This window comes from Chenopodium quinoa, unplaced genomic scaffold, assembly GCF_001683475.1.
Source record: "Chenopodium quinoa cultivar QQ74 unplaced genomic scaffold, ASM168347v1, whole genome shotgun sequence".
Taxonomy (NCBI): domain Eukaryota; kingdom Viridiplantae; phylum Streptophyta; class Magnoliopsida; order Caryophyllales; family Amaranthaceae; genus Chenopodium; species Chenopodium quinoa.
In genome coordinates this window covers 10,438,817-10,459,816 of record NW_018742738.1, presented here as the reverse complement: position 1 = coordinate 10,459,816, position 21,000 = coordinate 10,438,817, and the positions used below count along the sequence as shown (strand labels likewise).

Genomic DNA, 21,000 nt, shown 5'->3' with positions numbered 1-21,000 from the left:
ATAAGATTATTATGATTTTAACGATTTTTTCACCACATACCCTGAGTTTTTTTTATTTATTCACCATATATACCCATGAAAATTATCAAATTCACCATGTACCCTTGAGTTGTTACAAAAATTGACCATATACCCCTAATGACAACAAGATGAGTCGAATTTGATTAATTATGCATCGACACCACCTTATATCTCTCCTTTCATCCCTGAAATTAACTACTCCTCTCCTTTGTCCAATCCCTGAAACCACTCCAAGTCTCAAAAATCATATTCGTATATTTGATTTTGATAAAGAGAAAAAGAAATTTGGGGTGGTTTTGGAGGTGAGAAAAAGAAACGTGGGTGATTTCGGAGGTAGATGAATGTAGTTAGGGTAGTTTGGGTCATAATTAACCCTAATAATTGACAAAGTTACCAATCATTAGTCATCAAGGGTATATGATGTGTTTTTGTGAAAACTCAAGGGTATAAGATGAATTTTATAAACTTCATGGGTATATGGTGAATAAACAAAAAACTCAGGGGTATATGGTGAAAATCCCATTAGAATGTGTTACCTCGTCCTCAAACATTCTAAGCTTGACTAATTATTATGTATTGGTAACGATGGAATTTACACCTTGCTTTCAATCTTAAGGTTCCTTTCCCCTTCCCCAAACCCCTCTACCTTTAGGGGGCGTTATATTAGTGTATTGTTTTGGATTGGAAACGGATTTGAATAAATCGATATCGTTACTGTGTGTTTGATTTGAAGGCATGGTAACAATTACCATTTCCTAATTAAGAGTAATGGTTACCCCTGATTTGTTATCTCTCAAAAACTTGTGAAACGCTAAACATCGCCCGCAAATTACCATATAAAGCCCACAAATATGATTTGGTGTGACCATTATGCCCATTTTCTAAAATTGAAATAATCTCGGTTTAAAATTGAAATAATCTCGGTTTCCAAATTTTATAGTGAAACGCTAAACTCCGCCAACAAATCTGCCTGATCCGCATCAGCCACAGCACAAAGTCGTTTACCCTCAACACGAATCCCCAAAATGGCCTCGACGTCATGTAACATGATCGTCATCTCACCGAACGGAAGGTGGAAAGAGTTTGTATCCGGCTGCCATCGCTCAATGAAAGCCGTGATCAGCGTACTGTCAATCTTATCGTGCATGGTGGCAGGAACGTGATTCACCCCAGTGCCCTCCAGTCGCTCGAACATCTCACTCTCCGCCAGCCAAGTCTCAGCCCATGTACGCAAAAAGCTACAAGTCTTTTCCCGGGTATGACATTTCAACAACCCCGTAACTGAAGGCCTCTCCTGGTCCTCCCAAATACGGGCATCTATGTGTCCTAGAAAGCTAGGAATCACACTCCCGTCAACAGGCCCACCGGGCACCTCACTCCTAACAACCCAAGAATCATTATCGGCCCTCGACCGTTTCCTGCTTGCCCCAGATACAGTGGACGCAGATGATGTGCCAGATCTACTAACAAACCTACCACCCCTACCCTTACGTCACCTCCACCATATGTGTCTCGTACATGTCATCAACCCTCTGACTGAATGGACCGTAATCATCATACGGTCCACTGCCATCGTCCACATCCTCATCCTCATCTGCGCCCTCCTCCTGCTCCTCCTCCTGGTCACCCTCCTCAGCATCATCATCGTCATCGTCATCCTCATCCCGACGGTGGATCCGTTCTCTACGAGCTGAGGCCGAAATACCACGGGATCTGACATGTCTATGCCCCGACCTCTCCACTGAATAGCTTCTACTAAGAAGCTCTACATTCTTCCCCGCACCATGACGACCCAGTGAATTCTACACAAAATTTTAAAATATATAAACATACAAAAATTTATACGAAAAATAGCTACCACTACCCAAATCAAATAAACTAAAAACATACAAATAATTGTAAACAAAATATAAACATAGAAAAAATACAACAAAATTGAAAAAATTTATAAAAATAAACAACAAAATATAAAAACAATTCAAAAATATATTACACAAAAAAAAAAAAAAACAATATTTTAAAACAAATATAAAAAAAAAGGGGGGGGGGGGCGCCTTGGCTGGACGCCCAGCCAGCGGTGGTGGCGCTAGCTGCAGACGCCGCCGCCAGTGGGCTGGCGCCTGGGCTGGACGCCACAGCCACGGCTGCGGCGCTTTGAATAAACGCCACAACCGTGGCTATGGCGTCCAGCCCAGGCGCCAGCCTACTGGTGGCGACGTCTGCAGCTGGCGCCACCACCGCTTGCTGGGCGTCCAGCCAGGGCGCCCCACCTCCGTCACGGCGGTTTTTCCTTTTTTTTTTTTTTTTTTTACAAATTGTACCTTGCCTCCTTGGGACCTCCTTCCCTCCGCCGCCGCCGCCAATTCCTTGCCTTGCCACCTCGACATTGCCGTTGTTTGAATTTTTTTTTTTTTAGAGAGGTTGAAAGAAGATGAGCGATGAGAGTGTGAGTGATGAGAGTGTGAGTGTTTTTTTTTTTAGGTCAAGGGCATTATTGTCAAACCAAGTGAATTTTGTGGGCTTTATGTAGTAATTTGTGGGCGATGTTTAACAAATCCCAAAAACTTAGGGTAACAAATATCCTTACCCTCCTTTGACAAATACCCTTTTCATGACTAAACCAAACAAATTAAAAGATAATAGCCAAATGATTCCTTTCCTCCCTCTTATTTGTTTCCTTTCCACTCCATTTTCATTTTCCGAACTAAATGCCCCCTTAAAGTGTAGCTTGTTAACTCATGTCAAGTTGTATAGTTTTGACCCTAGTATGGTGTTAAAAATTTATGCATTTATATCTTATCTTTATTGTGTCAATAAAATTTCCATCCTCGCCATGTTCTATTCATGCAATTAACCTAGTTCATCATTATTATGTGAAATACTTACATTTCCCAAATTAGATACTTCGTAATTGGTAAGAGATAATTTTTTAAAAAATAAACTTTATATGCATTAAAGTTATGGATGTAGACACTTGCTGTCTTGTGCAATACCACAATCTTAACAAGAAGTGGTGGGTCAAATACTCAAATCTTTTATCATCTTGACATGCACAAGAATATTGTATTAAACTAATTTTATACTACAAGGTGATCCTAATTTAGAAACTAAAGTTATACCTGTTTGATTAAGTGGTATTGATTTAGAAAGTTATACTTAGTTAGGCACCATAATACCATAATTAATCAATTCAATTCAAGCTAAAGCGTCTTTATTGTCTTTTGTAGGCCTGCCTGTACCACCATAACTTGACACATTGTTAAATAGCATGATATATATGTGCAGGTATGATTTTTTTTCCAAATGATTAATTATATATTAAGAAGGTTTTCTTAGATAGGGACTTGTTAATTTAACACATATTCCTTTATTAAATTAAAGAATTAACGTGATAAATAAGTAAAGAATCAATCTGCATTTTATTCATCTATTTTTCACTTATAGAATTTATTAGATCTTATATGAACTCATTTAAATTTACTTGAACATGTATGGACTCATATGAACTCTTATCGATTGAACCTATTAAATCTTTATATTGCTGAAGTTATAATTTGAACTTATTAGCATTAATCTCAAGATCAACTTTCTAGAAATAAATGTGCTTCTGGGAAGAGAATTCTCCTCGTTGTGTAAGGGTATTTAGGGTATGACCAATGTCTATTGTCCAAATGTAAGCGGTCTTCGCCTTGCAAGGATGTCTAAGAGCTCTGCCTGCAAGAACGATAAGGTAAGCTGCCCCGGGGTTTGACCCACAAAAACCCCCTTCAACACTCAAGTCAGTTAATGTACTTTTTAGAGAGAGAATAAGATATTAGAAAAACTTACCATCATTAATCATTGCTTGCTATTTATAAATGTACTTTCAGGTGGAAAAACCGTACATTGTTGAACAGATTAGGGGTAAATCTGCACTTTATGATGATTAAGGATGACGAGCTGGATTATGAAGGGGTGTTTTTGTCATTTCAAATATAATGGGCTTAAGAGATGGAGTAGGCCCAAACAAAATGAAAATGAGGTGAATGACCTTAAATATTTCTTCAAAAATCAAGATATTTCCTCCCTTTTTTTTAATATTGCACTACTTGTCTTTTAAGGAAGTACTCCCTCCGTTTCAATATGATAGTCTCATATGGAATCAATCACATAAAATAAGAAAAGGATAATATTTGGAATCTAACATTAAATTAAAAAACAATTCATAAATAGTTTTGCCTTATTTTATTTTTTTAGGAAAGCTTTAGTCATATTTGCACAAATCAAGGGAGTAATTTCTTTACTTAGAGTCATGTCATTAATTCACAATCAATTAATCTAACCAATCAGAATTTAATATGGATAAAATAGAAAATAAAAACTAAGTTAAAAGTGGAATACATTCAATATGGGTATATCTTTTTGAAACGCCCAAAATAGTATATGGGACTAACAAATTGAAACGGAGGGAGTATCACAAATATTGCACCATTTCTATTTTAGAAAAAGAAATACTTGTGTTCACACTACAAATACCAAATATACTCTTACTTTTCAACACTTAATTTTTTTTGTTTATGTATACCATCACATGGGCAACCTTGTATTTTTACCTCTCGCTCTCATCCTTTTTTTTACTACCAAAAATCTTGTGCCAACCTCCTATAGTGCAATAAAAAAAGAACGGAGGAAGTATTAAACATCCGTGTCTCAATTTCAATGGAGGCCCTGAGACATGACGAAAATATTGGGCCCTTAATCAATAAATTAAATGAAAATCATATTTTATTTCATTTTATTTATTGTGTGTTAAGGATGTAACTAGTTATTGGCCCGACGATGTCCCGATACATCGTAAATTTATAAGTTTGATCAAAATTAATAAAAAGGGTTAATGTTGAACAATATTAATAAGTGAGTAAAAAATAAAATAATCTATATTATCTTTCATTAATTTATGATAAAATAAGTCAAATTTAAACATGGAGGTTATGCATATGAAGAATTTTTCAAGTAAATTAAACATTATTAAAGTTACACCAATGAAGAATTTTTCAAATTAATTACACATCACTACAATTCAATGCATTAAGAAAAAGATGATACATATAGGATGACACATGACGCACATGTGGCACCAAATAATAAATAAAGGTGACATACGACGTTTAGTTTGTGAGTACTAAGAATGATAAATAATCGGAAAAAAAACCTTAGTCGTTTCCTCTCTTTTTCTTAAATTGGTATGAATGTGGGTACAAAGAATGTAGGATTTGCAACAACGATCGTAACTCTGTTGAAAGTTTTTTTTCATTTGATTCGATTGTCATGTATTTATTAGATTTAAATCTCTTTGTAGATGTCGTATGACTATTTATTTATGAATCAAACTGTGTTTAAAAAAGTACTAAGAATGATATAACTCCGTAATTGATAACTAATTAAGCCCTAATATATTTTTCTCATCTATAAAAATATAAATACTCCCTCCGTGTTTTTTTAAGTGTTACAGTTTGGCCGGCATATAGTTTTAGGCAATTTAGTTGACTTAAATAAAGTAAGAGGTAAGTGGGGTAGTTGGAGCATTAAAAAATTGTAAAAGCAAGATAGTGGAGTTAATATTTTATTGAAAATTAATGAATGTGAGAGGAAAGATATATTAAAAAAAAAGTAGTAGCAGGTTTGGGTGGGGACCATGAAAGGAGGGAGATGATATTTTAATGTAGTTTTTTTCCAAAAAAGAAAGTGTAACACTTATTCAAAATACGGCCGTTATAACACGAAGGGAGTAGCAAATAAACAATTTTTTCGTAAAATATTAAGCTTGAAGTAAAAAAAAAAAAAAAGACCTTAGTTAGGGAGGGGGACATATACACGCAAATAAATGGGTGTACATTAATTTTATTGTAAAACGGTCAATTCAAGTATAATTCTAACTATTTTTATGGTTCTGTCAAAAAAATAAAATAAAATAAAAATAAAAAATAACATAGAGTGAGAAATAACTCAAGTGGTTATGCTTCCCTCCCGGTTTCAAGAGACCATGGGATCGATTCTCACCCCCGCCCTTGTGGCTCTCTAAAACAATAAAAAAATAACCACCACCTATTTCTATGGTAATGTTAACCAATGAGGGGGTAACTTTTAATTTGTCATTGGTTTGAATTTATTTTAATGTGTGATATCTTATATATACCTGATTACATACTATAAAGACTAATATGATTAATACATTATAAGTTTTTTTTATAAGATAAAATTTATTAATAAAAAAATATTAACTTTTGTTGTATAAAGGGTAACTTTAACTACTTTAAATATAATTTTACCCCGTTTTATAATAAATTAACGCACCTCCGTGTTTTTTTTTTTTTAAGAATTTGTGCCTAATCATATCATATAACTTGCCCCCAAATCCCCAATCCATGTCCGATGTTAGACATGGTGATAGTTGGGCTTGCAATTAAACAGCTCATCAATGTAGACACCAACTCCTCAAGCAAAACGATGACTGAAATGTAAATATCACATAATTCGGTTTGAATCACGCTTAGGATAATGAATTGCATGAAGATCCGTTTAGAAATTATAAATAGCCAAACGTTAAGCATTTCAAATAGAGCCCAAAACCAAAAAGCCTGAGAATCAAATACATTTAGCCTCTAAGCCTCCAGTACAAAATGCTAACCCAAACGCAATACACTCAAATGCCCAATAAAATCACAAAAAACTAACCCAAATGTGTAAAACAAGACATGTTTAGTTTGTTGCGCCGATCCGACGTCCCAAATGATGGGAACACTATAGAGTGTGGACACATATTATTGGGAAAATTGTGATACAAAGCTTTGGATTTGTCTCAAACAACACAATCAGTGAGACGCTAAAATCATCAACAATTTTTCTATTTTCTAGTAGAAAAACCCTAGAAATTCTTTTTTTTTTTTTTTTGTAATTGGTGAGACACTAAAAATAGAAAAAACCGTTTTAAAAATGTCAACGACGGCCTTCCCTCATTCTTCTGAAATGCTGTGGTGGGATGGGTAAAATTAACAACGTAAAAACCCAAAGCAGTAGCAGTCTTATTTTGGCAACAAAAATGTTGAAGTATGGGCCTATTCCGCAGATCTAATCAAAGAGTCTAAACAAGGATGAGGATGCTGTGCTAGGCTACTCTATTTTACACCACACAAATAAGTTTGTCTTTCAGAGATTCGTTTAATCTTTTTCATTTGTTTTTGTGATACTCGTATTTGCAAGACTATTGGGTTTTGTATAATAACAATAACTAAAAGGGATTTTATCACTGGTATCCTCAAAGATTTGACTTTTATCAATGGTGCACCTCATTAAGTTTTTATTATCAGCGGTGCCCCTAATATTTTCACCTAATTGCTACAGTGATCATATGTTATTAAAACGTTAATTAAACGTTAACTGGGGTTTTTTTTGGTTGGTTTAATGGGTTAGGAAAGTGTAAATACTCAAATGCCCCTTCCCTAAAAACTCCCTCCAAAAATATGTTCTCCTTTTCCCTTCTTTTTTTTCGATTTTTCCCTCTTTCCTCTATCTCCCATTTATTTTCTCTGCTGCTTTAGAATTCCCCTCTTCTCTTCTCTTCTCTTCCTTCCTCTTATAATCTCATACATTTCAATGTCTTCTGCTGGTTCAGAAATTATGGTCCAGTCTTTCCTATTTGATTACTTGACAATGTTGTACAAATTCCAAAGAAAGTATGACCACAAGAGTTTATACAAAATAATTCACAAAATCAAGATCGAAGTTAAGTATTAACCTTAATCCGCAATTTGTCAAAGCAATTCTCCACAAATTTTGCTTCAATTAGGGCTTTCATGCGAGCTTAAGAACAGGGGAGAGAGTATGGAAGTTGGACGATCAAATTTTTTTGCCTTTTTTTTGTGATAAATGATGTTAGTTGGGCTTGGAGGGAGAGTTAATGACTGGGAGGGCATTATCGTAAACTCACTTGCTGACATATTCCACACAAAATACCCACACTTAACGTTTACTAAACGTTTAAATCAAATATGATCACTGTAGCAATTAGGTGAAAATATTAGGGGCACCGCTGATAATGAAAACTTAATGAGGTGCACCATTGATAAAAGTCAAATCATTGAGGGTACCGGTGATAAAATCCCTAACTAAAATTAATGCAAAACATACAGCTATACTAATATACTGTATAGATCACTATGTATGAATAATCCAAAAAGGGTAATAAAGAATACAAAAAATCAAATTAGAATATACTAGTATAAAAAACTTCAATACAGTTATAGCTTATTTTAAAATAGACTACGATAAATTTGTCTAACAAATATGTAAACACTACAATATGATATTCAAAGATAAGTAAACAACCAGCTACCCATGGCATAACCCAAGACATTCACCAAGTATCCATTAAAAATGCCTCATTTTTTTTTCAAAGATGTACGCAAAATCGCAAATACATGGGAAGTTAGGACTTGCGAGTTTGAGAGTTTAACAGAAAAAAGATCGAATATTTTTTTCCCCCTTCTGTTTGCTGAGTGTATGAACAATTAAGGTTCGATAAATTAAGTCCCGCGGTTATAAAGCAGGCATGCATGTACTAACCCTGATTCTAATGCAGTGCCAAACATGTACTAAAAACCCCTGATTCTGGAGCAGTGCCATGGTTCACGTTACATAATAATTTTGCTTTTTTACAGGAAAAATAAAGGGCAAAAAAAGCCTGATTAACTGAGCTACCTTCACCCTGACAATGAATGCCACAGCTTACTTTTTTTATGTAGGTTTTTGCACAAATGACAAATAACCTCCAACACTGTAAAATCGAAGCTAAACCAAGATTATCCAAGGGGCCTCGTAGCTGAACTATTAACGAGCTAAACTCTGCTTCCATTTGACTGTTCATGAAAAGCTCCAAAGCAGAGATAGACAAATGAACGAACCGTATCCCAACATCCTATGGAAATCAGTCCTCCATTTGAGTTAGAAATACTGGCACGCTTGGGAAGAGTTTAAGGTCTTAGTCAATCGATTTCCCCCTCCTCTACATCGTTTGCTGCTGAATCTGTAGCATTTTGTGGGGCCTCAACCTCCTCCTCCTCTTCATCGTCATCTTTTCTGTATAACCCAAGTTGTTCCAAGGGGTTGCTATTTCCCCTGAATCTGAAACTACCCAGACCGCCATTTTGAGAATTATTTGGGCTGGTATCGCCCATAAAACTAGACAGATCATCAGGGGGAGCAGCACTGAGCATCTCAAGATCCTCCATGAACTGACAATTTTCATTGATATCCACTGTTTTTTCCATCTGTATGATGCCAAAAAGATCATGTGATTGAACATAAAAATACAGGAATTTTCAGAGCTAAATGAATTAGAATTGGAAAATATTAAATTTTCAGTTATGACATGCTAGGCACTGTGTCATATAGTATATGCAGCAAAGACATAATGCTCTGTTTGGATACCTGAATTTCTCTCTCTCTTTTTTTTTTTCTTTTTTTTTTTTTTTTTTTTGAATAGACCTGAATTTCATTTGAAATTCTGGAATTGGGTTAATTATAGTGTTTGGATGAGTTGGAATTTGAAATCTGAATTTAGCCCAAATTCTGAAATATTTAAGAAAACTTCATAAAACTAAAAATTTGAAATAATGAGTCAAAACATGTCATTTGGAATTCCCAACCTAACCCAGCCCCAATACTCAAACACCTATTGTATATACTTAATACTAGTTCATCCCTTTCATCAAATCCTTTCCTTCATGATGATGAAAATATTTATGTTCGTCAAAAGCTCGTCAAGTTCGTCAAACATTTATCGCACTATCATCAACTTTCTTTCTCTCTCCTCCATTGAGCAGTCTCTATCTTTCCTCCACCACCTTCGCCTTTAATGACGGCGGCTTCGACGACGGGTTAATGAAATCGTCAGATCCTATGTATATCAGTGGGTTTGGGGCTACAAAATCTCAAGTCTGGATATGATTAACCATTTTTTTGGATAAGAAGTGAGTAGAAGATTTTCGGAATTGATGATGATGAAGGTTATTGTTTTGATTATTGAAAAATTGAGGAGTTTTACACACTAGTTATTAGTTAAATTTATTTGTTATTAAAATTCTAAAGTATTGCCAAACACAATGGATACTTTGAAATTCTGGATTTAAAATTATTGTTTTCCCAAAAAAGTAATTTGGAATTGAAAGCAAGGATTTAAATTTCCAGAATTGAAATATAGAATTTGAAATGAAATTATTGTTTCCAAACACTGCCTAAGAGATTTCACAATTGTAAGCATAAGATATCTACTGCAGGTCAATATTTAATCAGACATGACAACTATGCAAACCCTTAATGGTGATAAGCCTCCAACAAAACAGGATGTAGGAAGTAGAACTTTTTCAAGTGATTCAAGTTCTTTTGGTCCACAACTAAATGCATCAAAGCATAAATTTTCAACATGCTACCATGTACCATATGATCATCGTACCTTCTGCAAAGCAAGACGTGCAGCCTCCCTCTCCAATTCCCTCTTCCTTTTGGCTTCCGCCGCAGCTTCTGCTTCAGCCTTCTTTCTTGCCTCTTCTGCAGCCCTGGCTTCTGCTTGTAGTCTAGCCTTTTCTGATTGACATAAACAAGACAGTTACCTATCATGACATAATTAAGACTGAAAGGCCACAGGCCCAAAGCTAGATAAAACCAGTAAGGCAAGCTCAAAATATAAGGAATAGTGTCAAACCTTCTCTTTGCCTTCTCTCAAGCTCTTCCCTTTCCAACCGCAATTTCTCTGGATCACGCTTTTCACCCTGTATAAAGTAGCATATCACAATATATGACACCAAGCACAACAGAACCACAAAAAAATAAACTAAAGCAAAGCATTCATGGCACCTTTTCAAGAGTCTTCTCTTGAGCTTTGAGGATTGTATCAGCAAATCGGCTCCTCAGTAAAGCAGCACGGTATAGCTTATCCGGGGAGACTTGCCTCTCAGATGGAGCACTCTCCCCTAACACGTTACAGCTCAAGGGGTAAGACAGCAACTCAAACTAACAGCACACTCTTCTGATCATGATTTATTTTCATGCTTACCCTCTTTATGACCATCCACCTCAATTGACAGAGGCTTAGTCTGGGAACTTTGTTCAACTTGGCTCAAGCTGCTCCTAGATTCTGTACCACATAAAATCAAGACTTCAGAATAAGATAAAAATAAGAGCTGAATAAAAATTAAAAAAAAATTGTAATGCACAATTAACTCAAAGGGCATCATATCCATAAGCTTGTACTCTATTTCTATCAAAGGAACATATGCAAGCTTGTAGAAACTCACGGTTTATCCCAGCTTCTTGATCAATGTCACTTCGATTCTGGTCTGCATTTTCGTTGGCATTCGCAGTTGGCTACCAATGATGCAAATAGACATAAGTACACCAAAACATATTTCACTACAATTTCCCTTTTGTTTTTTTTTTTTTTTTGGGGGGGGGGGGGTGTTGTATTTTATGACATTAAGAAATATGATGACAAGGAATTGATGATATAAGAAGAAACAATCACAGAACTCATCATAACATACAAGAATAGTTGTTACAAATGTACCTGCAGCTTGTTACCCGGAGGTAAAGCTTTTGCGCCTTCAGATTCACTACTAGAACTGCCTGAATCTGAATCTGAAAATCAATGAAGCAAACACATTAACGTGGGCGAGAGTATCATATACAAACAATTTTATCACTTAAGTAAAAAGGGTAAAGTGCCAAAAGCAAAATTTTGACAGTAAGTTAAAAGATAGAATACGCTAAGAATGACAATAGCTAACAGAAGCAAAATATCAGTTTCCCACACAATAGTAGAAGCTAAAAATATGGGTCGCTCATTGCATCATATTCACCAGTTCTCAACAAATCATGAAGCACCAATAGATATGGTTGTGAGCTTGTGACTGCCCCCACTACATGTGAGTTTTCTTAACGATATAGAAGGCTTTACAAATTACTGAAACCATATAGTCTCTTAACTTGAACATACACAAGAGAGCCACCCAAGAGCAGCTACCATATAAAAATAAAATCACCAATAAAACTTGCTGCCAAACAATATATCAGAAATGAATTTTGGAAAAAGACTAAGCACAAGTTGGGCAACAACTTCACCTTGTTGAGTGCTTATATAAAAAGAATTTAGAATTAGCTGGTGTCTGTATGCTTCTAAAACAGGAATACACAATGCTTCTTTTGACAGAGATTTCACCAGCAAGGTCCTTCATAATTTGCTTTTATAAAAATCATATATATAATTCCTCTCATCAATTATATTTTAGAACCATAAGAGTTTTTTAGGAAAAGCTCCGGGTTTCTTAAATTGAACAACTGAATCTTAAGAAACCAAACAACAGCACAACCACTGGTGAGAAAGCTAGGCCTATAAAAGGCCTAACTATTTTTCTTAGGCTACATCTCTCACAAATCAATAATACCTCTCATTATTAATCAGATATGACTATATGAGACTTAGCAGCATTACACTTGTCTCTCATTCCTCAAACCCAAGCCAAAGCTGGTCTTGTTTTCTCCACCAGATAATAATCTGAGTCCAGTGTATGTCACTAAAAATTCAATCTTTAGAACACGAAAAAAGCTTATACCTGGTTCTGTTGAAAATTTGGAAAGCATTGAATAAAAATATCAATTGTGTGCAATTACACATTAACTAAAAGGCAATAGACATCTACAAAGAGGGTGCCCTAGCTTGGACATATCTCTTGGAAGGAGGAGCATGAAGTTCATAATTATGGATATATTCAATACTCCCAAATAAAAATAAAAAAGCTCATAATTATGGATGTATTCAATACTCCCAAATAAAAAATTAAAAAAAAAATTGAAATAAAAGAAAAAAGAAACTATCCATGGTCAATTTCATGACAAAAAAATAATGATTTCAGGATAAATCCATCAGTGAATACTAATATAAAACTATGAACTTTACGTAACTTTCTCAATTCCGTACTCCTCGGGCAAGGTCTCTGGCTTAATCCCATATTATCAAGAATGGTCCAGTAAAACTTCAAAAAAAAAAAAAAAAAAAAAAAAAAAAAAAAAAAAAAAGAAGAAGAAGAAAATAGAAAGAAAAAAACCAACCCTTCCTCATCCTTAGGTGTGTGTCCTTTTTCTCTTGTCTCATATGTAAGCCCTAGGATCCCACCGTCTTAAAGAACTTCAACTCTTTCAAAACACACGAGTTAGGTCTCATGAGGAAGCTTGCTAGACTGTTTCCCGTATAGTACGGAATACGGATGGAAAAAAGTGTGGGTACAATTTCTCAAAGGCAAAGAGAGACGTGTACAAAGGAACCACTTAACATGATATCAATCCAAAGGAAATCCATACACACCAGGCACAAGACAAAGCTTAGAAGTCAGAAGTACACATAAACTCACCAACACAACCATATTTCAAATTTTGAAACTTGAAAGTAAAGCTAGGAGCACAAATTTAACTCGTTCTTCGAAGAGAGATACATAAGCTATCTCCTTCCACAATCAACAACAGTTACGACGTACTAAAAAATAGATATGCTTCCCGAACAATGATTGATTAACCCTATCACAATTGCACATGATAACTCAATTGATGGGCCGGTATTTCACAACCCATTAATTATTCAAGGTTTATTGCCAAAATTATCCACAGCAGCTTTCTGCTTCAGAAAATCAGAACCCACAGGACATGGGTCAAGCTAATTTAAAGTTCATCAGCAAGCCAATTCAAAAATTCCAGCAATAGAAAATTCAGGATTGTACATCCCTATTAGATCAAGAAGAAATCTGTAGGGTAAACTGCTAAAGTACTTCACAGATTGTCAATGTCATCGCATTCAACAACCAAATAAAAGTAACCATCCAATTAACGTCAGTCAAACTTAACCATCATTGTGTCCATGTCAAAACATGGTATCTCCCAGCATGATCATTAAATCAAGAGTACAAGTCGGGAAGATTAGCGTATGTTCTGTTTCACTGGTCTAATAATGAGTTAATGACAGGGTATTTCTGCTAAAAATGACAATCCAAAACAAAATGCATCCATACGTTCCATGGTACATGAGTCAGCACTTTCAGCTATGGTCAATTAGTGGTTCTAATGTTAAACATCATACTAAAATGTTAGCAGGATAGCAACAAAGAGCTAATTATTAGTTTCTACTATTGCTTAGGAATAACATAAACATAAAGTTAAAACAATAACCCTCCCAACCCCCCAAAAAACACACACACACATCACACCTTTCTAATCTTCCACCCAACACTCACTAGATCCATCAGCATTAGTCATTCCAACAAAATCCAGATAAATCTACTCATATCTAGAAGCAATATTGATACACCAACCACACTTCACATCTCATTGCTCTTCCTTAATTGCCTTTAATTCTGATGCTTCCCCAAAACTACCGCAGATTTTTCTATACAAAGTCCACTGCAAGCTTGAGGGACATTAACCAAACCAAACTCTCAAAAGGTTGATAAGAAATTAAGAATAAAATGGAGTGCTATGCTGATACCAAAAATCCTAATCGTGGCTTATCACAATTGAAATCATATAAATTCCTCAAATAAGATATCAGATAGAAAAATCTAGACTTTGAATCTACTGAGGCTCTATCCTAATTACTGTGGTCCCAATTCAGCATTTGTACCTAATTAAAATTAAACTAGACATATTTAGCAGTTACATATGCACAGAGCCAAACACAACAAAATAGTACAAAAACATGCTCAGATCAGAAGAAATATATTAGTTTCCACACATATCACTTAGGCATTGCCCATTCGATACATGAACAAATACAAACACAGTACAATTTCTTGAAGAAGATCACTGGCCAGCAACATCCACAATGGCATATAATGATAAGCAAATTGAAAGCGTTTCTTGTTGAGAGATTTTAACAATGTACAGAAGGTAAACATTGATCAACTCATATACCAGTAATTCAGTAACCTGCACATCTGATAAAAGCTTCTAAATCATTGCCACACTGGCACAGTGACCCTCCTAGATTTCCAAGGAAGTAATGATAAATGCAAAGAAGCTACCAGCATGAATTTTGAAGATAACTGCCCAACACATGAAACATATTAAACGGGTATTTGGTTTAAGTGATTGACACATTGGAATAGAGCAGGCACCATTCTAATAATTAAATGATTGATTGAGCAGTATCTGCCATGGAACCTCATAGCAGTGGTATCAAACTCCATTCCAACCCCCTACAATCATACCCACCTCACCCCTATGACTCTAAATCCATTCCACTCTAAGTATAATCCCATTTAAGTTTCAAACCAAACAATTTAGCAAGGTAAGTATTAGTTCCCAATCTATTCCATTCCAGAACCAAATGAAACCATCACAAGGCAACAATATCTAGATATAACTCCACTCTTCCCCCACACTACATCCCCACATACTCACATAGACACAGTGACATGAAAACATTCCCAAAAAGAAGGAATAAGGTGGACAAAAGATGTGCATTAAATTATGGAATGCAAAGCAAGCATTAGCAATGACAAAAATGAGTCCACCTCACACATGGATATATAAATATCACATTCCCATATTCAGAATATAGTACAATTATTTTAGTATCCTATAACTAAGTCCAAATTATACTAACTCTTTTCTGAAATATTTTGGAACTTTATGTTACTAAGTCCAAATTATACTACCTCCTTTCTGAAAGATTTTGAACTACGTTTTTTGTCCATTTCAAAAAAAAATTAACATTTTAACTTTATTCCAATCTTGGCAAACCCCTTTTAGGTTTTATTCTTTTCACCTCATTCTTATTACTTGTTCATATAATCGGACCACACCTAGAAAAATCCAAATCAAATCAAACAATATCATAAACATTATAACTCTGACCGAAGACGAGACCAAACTAGAACTTTAAAAATTCAAATAAGGACCCCTTAAATATGGTGAAGAGAACAAATCCTCATTACCTTAACCCTTTTAACCTATAATATTTACATTGTTTCACTCATTCTCTCTTACTTCACCGACCTTTTTTGTATACCCACTCACCTTTTAGATCATACACCATTTTTCTTTCACCCATTTACCACATCAACTTTTCTTTCCAATTGCATTAATTATTATGCAAACAATAAATGTAAATTTTTTTTAGAATAGGAGGTAGTATTATGTTTACCCGTAAATTAGAAGCTAGAATTATACATAATCAAGAAAAGCCATCCTACTACTTTTGTTGATAAGCATTTCATATACTCATACATCTTAAGGTTATCATTCCTCTAAGACATAGTCATTTGCAATCACTAAATTTTTAGATAAAATTTTGTTTGTTTGGTCGGAAGCTGACCTACCTTGGACCCTAAATAGCTACATCCGCAAATTCCAAGTGTAAGAAAACAATGACTTAAGAGAGAGGATTTAGAGAAGAATAATTAAATTTTGTACAAAAGCAATAATTAAAAGTGAGCAATTCCTAGCAACATTAGCATTAAACTAAATCAAAATGAATTGAAGAAGGTATCAATGGTAACATAATAGATCTCCAACTGCCCTAGACTCATCTTCTACAATGCCATTTTAAGATTTCCCAATTTTATCTTCTACTAACCTACTTTGGAAAAAGGCTCCCCATACCCCTGCTAATATAAAGTGTATCCTAATTTCTCTTACTAGTTCTCTCTCCATCACATCAACCAGTTTCTCCCAAAATTCCAACACGTTTTCTTACTACCTTTTATCACTCTGTACATCTTGTCATTTAGCACACATTTAACTACTTTAAAGGCCACCTGACTAGTTTTCTTAATGTATGTGGAAAAGCCTAAAATAAATAAATTAGATTTAGAAAAAAGGATGGAGTAGGTCAAGAATATGGTTATAAATACAATGCAAGCATAAACAAAGCCATGAAGGTTTGCTGGTTTTAGCCAAATAATTCTATGGGCATATGGGATAGTACATCCTTTCATATCTGTCAATAATATACAATAAAGAGCTCTTGCAAAGGAATCAAAGCAAAAAAAGTTAACTAAAGGACCAACCACTAGATGATGAACCTGAGTCACTGCTGGAACTGGTTGGACTACTGCATCTATTGTTCTTATTGGCTGTATCTTTCTCTGTCTCTACTGGAGGGATGCTTGAAATAGGATGATCACTACCTCCAATATCAATTTCCTCATCAACTGCATCATTGCCTGAGACATGAACCATCCAGAGCAACAAATAAAGTAATTAAATAGTTAAACAAAGGACTCACTCCTATATTAGCATTTTATCCAAGTATCCTTCTAAATAAATCAGAAATACCTTTTCCAGCTTGAATAGATGAATTGCTAAACCCGGATTCATTATGTAACTGTAACAAAGAGAGGAAATCAAGAAAGAAATCATATAAACATCGCAGTTGTTACACAGAATGCACAAAAAGTCACAGTGTTTTAATCAGATGCTCATAACTGTCATAAGTCACAAACACATGACAGGGGGAGACAAACTAGGAGTAAGCTCTTTCCAAAAAAAGAAAAAAATAGTAAATAAAGAATTTGAACCCATAAATAGGATACAGCATAAAGAAGTACCTCCATTTCGCAGGGCTCAGCCCTTGCCTCGATCTTCTTTTTCTCCAACAGGAAGTCATCTAACAATTTTCGTAGCTTAAATAGCACATCATCACTGAGAGCATCAATATCAATCTCAATCTCCTCCTCACCATCTTGCCCATCAGCAGAACTATTTGCTTTCAAGAATTCGATTATAGTATCTGGCAATTCAGTAATTAATGCCTCTAATTCCGTGCTCAATTTATGTTTCTCATCAACTGTAATGACCTTCTTAATAGGCTCTGGCTTCCCTACATATCCCACAGGAGCAACCTTCTTTTTCTTAGAAGGTGGAATATGATGGGCTGTTGGTTCATTCCGTATGGGGGCATTTAAGTGAGAAGGCAATACCTGAGCATCTGTATTGGTTGGGACCTTTTTCTCAATTGCTCTCCACCTCTGCTCAAAAGATTTACTAAGTGCATTGGCCATGAAATTAACATCATTTCCAGGTGGATTGTATGTCAACGCATTTGAAAAAGTAAGCCTAACATCTGATGCAAAGCCCAATGGATTAGTGTATTCCCCTCTAGATAACTTGTTTTTGATTGTACTAAAATCCATGGGATGCTTTATCACAGTATAATAATCAGGAATATTTAGCTTGACAACATCAACAGGTTCATTAAAAACCCAACCATACTGATGTCCCATCAACCAACTCAAGAGGTTTTCGCATCGCTTCATCAGCATAGGGTTAGCTGTACTTACTGATGTGACTTGCTTTGGAGGATCAATTTGTTTAGAAAACCCCTTTTTCACACGAGCCCCATTACGACCTACAGACTGTTTCTTCCCCTGAACTGGATGCTCAGGTCGTCTCAGAGGATTCTCGAGTGGAGGCCTCTTCTGCCCATCACTACAACTACGAATGTCACTCGCTGGTGATAAAACAGCAGCACCCGTACTAAACGATGCAACTCTCCTCTGTAAAATCCGAATCTCTTCAAGCTCCCTCCTCAACCGAACCTCCAAATCCTTCCTTTCTAATCTCGACATCTTTGAAAATGACAAAACTTGCATAGGAACCCCAAACTGATCATGACTATCCCCATTTAAACTGATACGCTTCCTCTTTGGAGAACACGAATCCTCAGAAAGCGTCATCTCCGTGTCTACCCGACCCGAACTCCCAAAACCCTCCGACTCGGCCGTGGTTTCCACAGCATGCCGATACTCAGGACCGTCCCCAATCCAGGGCATGACGGGCGGGCGCCCTGGACCCATGGAAAACATGTCCATTTTCATTTTTTTCATAATTTTGACCTAACATTAAAGGGTTATATAATCAAAATCCTGCAACACATTAGCAACCAGATTTGACTCAAATTATCAAATTCGGCTCGAAAATCGCCCTAAATTCTTCTCGCTTAAATTCATATCAAAATTCTAGCAACGAAATCAATCATTACAATTTTTAATAACTTCACCAATCATAATCAATAGTTCAATTATTCACCTTGGAAGAACCCTAAATTGACTATACTGAAAAATTAAATTGAAATAAAATTCAAGATTGTGAATTTATAAATATTCAATTAATAATGAAAAGAAAAAAGAGAAATCTTACCTCAGAAGCTGCTTCAATGGAGGAAATAGAGCTCAGAAGCCGCTTCAATGGAGAATTCAGAGTTCGCTTCAATGGTGGAGAGAGAGAAAGGGGAGAGGGGTGTAGCGAAAACTAGCGACGCAGCGGAAAACGGAGTCGTTTTTATTCAATAACAGTTGTTATACTCTTCACAAATAATAGGGGTATTTTCGTAATAAAGGAGTGAAATTTATTAGCAAGTGAAAAAGAAAAAAGAAAAAAGTAAAGGAAAAAAATAGGTAGAGAAAATTAAGGAAAGACAGTGTTAAATTTGGTTTTGAAGTAGGGAAACTAATCGATGAAGATGGAAAATTTCTTTTCGATTAAAAATTTTTGACTCTTTGTGATATGTTAAATACCCTCTCATACGACATAATTGATGAAATTTCACTTTCACTGAAAGACAACGACAATTAACATTCCAACTTTACTTAGAATTTATTTGAATATTTTTGAACAAGATAAAAAGGTTGGATAGATTTGGTAGGTTAAAGAGTTATTTAAGAGTTTTATTTTCAATAAAATTTGGATAGATTTATTTAGTAGGATAAAAAAGTTATTTTAGAGTTTTATTTTCGATAAAACTTTTGATTTAGAATTTTATTTTCTATAAGGTACCAATATTTTCTATAATCATGCTACTTGCGTCACTTTCAATACCAACCCAAACTCTTTCTTAAAACCACCCACATCTTTAAGAGCGGTATTACTAGATTTTTAATTTTACAAGTATGATTGTCAAGTGATTATTATTCCATGGGTAGATTTGAAATACCAAATATATTTTAGATAAAAAAAAAAAGTATTAAAGTTCAGTAAACAACTCGAGCATTGTACGGGACACAAAACCAGTTTCTTATAAATTCGTAATTACATATTATAAAGGCTTATATGATTAACTTAATACATTATAAGTTTTTTTGTAAAATAAAATTTATTATTAGAAAAATAACATATGTAGTATAAAGAGTAAGGCCTTGCATTGTTTAGTTCACCTTATTTTTACTTATTTTAGAAAAAATAAGATCAGATCAGATTAGAAAAAATAAGTTTAGACTAGATTAGATTAGAAAAAATAAGTTCATAATAGATCATCGTTTTATGTGTAGTGTGTATCGCTATTTATCTTTCATTCTGTAATGAAAAGAGTTATGAAAATTGCATAATAATAAAATACACGTTATTACGAATCTAACAAGACCCCACTTGATATATTTTTTCCTAATAGATTATCGTACACTTAAGGTCAAAGTTTTATCAAATCAGGCAATCAGATCATATCACACCAGACCAAATCACATAAGATCACATCAGACAGACCAAATCAGATAAGCAAAAATAAGGTGAACCAAACAATAAGGCCTAAATTTAAACATTTTTTTTTATAACTTTAACCTATCTTACTGTAAATTAATGTACATCCGATCCGCCTAGAGAATTTGTGTTTCACTTTCTACACAAGTTCAATAGTTTTTTTTTTTCTTTTAACAAAAGTTCAATAACTAAACCTAGATAGCTCTTACACTCATCAATTAACAAACATTCATTCAAAATTGATTTTTTTTAGGAAAATTTGAGTTTTGCTACCACCAAAATACCTTGTTTTGACTTTTGTTTCCTATCTAAAACTTATTTTATTTTGCTACCTCCAAAAGTTACAAAATATAGGTTTTACTTAGGGGTGTAAATGAAGTGAGCCAATCAATAATCTACTCGGGTTCGAGCTCAGTTGAAGCTCGTCCA

General features: G+C 34.8%; 1 protein-coding gene across 3 annotated transcripts; it reads right to left on the bottom strand.

The window, feature by feature from the left end:
* Positions 1 to 8,395: 8,395 nt before the first annotated feature.
* LOC110724231 (transcription factor GTE10-like) lies at positions 8,396 to 19,600 on the bottom strand. 3 transcript variants are annotated; one of them, XM_021903641.1, is made up of 11 exons: positions 19,240 to 19,600; positions 17,649 to 18,965; positions 17,377 to 17,425; positions 17,124 to 17,264; positions 11,621 to 11,691; positions 11,352 to 11,421; positions 11,111 to 11,191; positions 10,912 to 11,027; positions 10,760 to 10,826; positions 10,511 to 10,641; positions 8,396 to 9,326 (listed from the first exon to the last, which is right to left on the bottom strand). In XM_021903641.1, the coding sequence occupies exons 2-11, from the start codon at positions 18,924 to 18,926 to the stop codon at positions 9,042 to 9,044; spliced, it is 2,289 nt and encodes a 762-aa protein (XP_021759333.1). In that variant the 5' UTR covers positions 18,927 to 18,965; positions 19,240 to 19,600; the 3' UTR covers positions 8,396 to 9,041. The 3 variants fall into 3 exon arrangements, with proteins under 3 accessions (XP_021759333.1, XP_021759331.1, XP_021759332.1); XM_021903639.1 differs by having other exon boundaries at positions 17,109 to 17,264; positions 19,240 to 19,599; XM_021903640.1 differs by having other exon boundaries at positions 17,109 to 17,264; positions 17,649 to 18,935; positions 19,240 to 19,599.
* Positions 19,601 to 21,000: the final 1,400 nt, after the last annotated feature.

Coding starts and splice junctions, on each gene's coding strand:
- LOC110724231 (XM_021903639.1), bottom strand. CDS start 18,926: ATGAAAAAAATGAAAATGGACATGTTTTCCATGGGTCCAGGGCGCCCG. Junction 11,692..17,108: donor CTCAGGTTCATCATCTAGTG/GTTGGTCCTTTA, acceptor ATTGATTTTCAG/ATTCAGATTCAGGCAGTTCT. Junction 11,192..11,351: donor TCAAGAAGCTGGGATAAACC/GTGAGTTTCTAC, acceptor TATGTGGTACAG/AATCTAGGAGCAGCTTGAGC.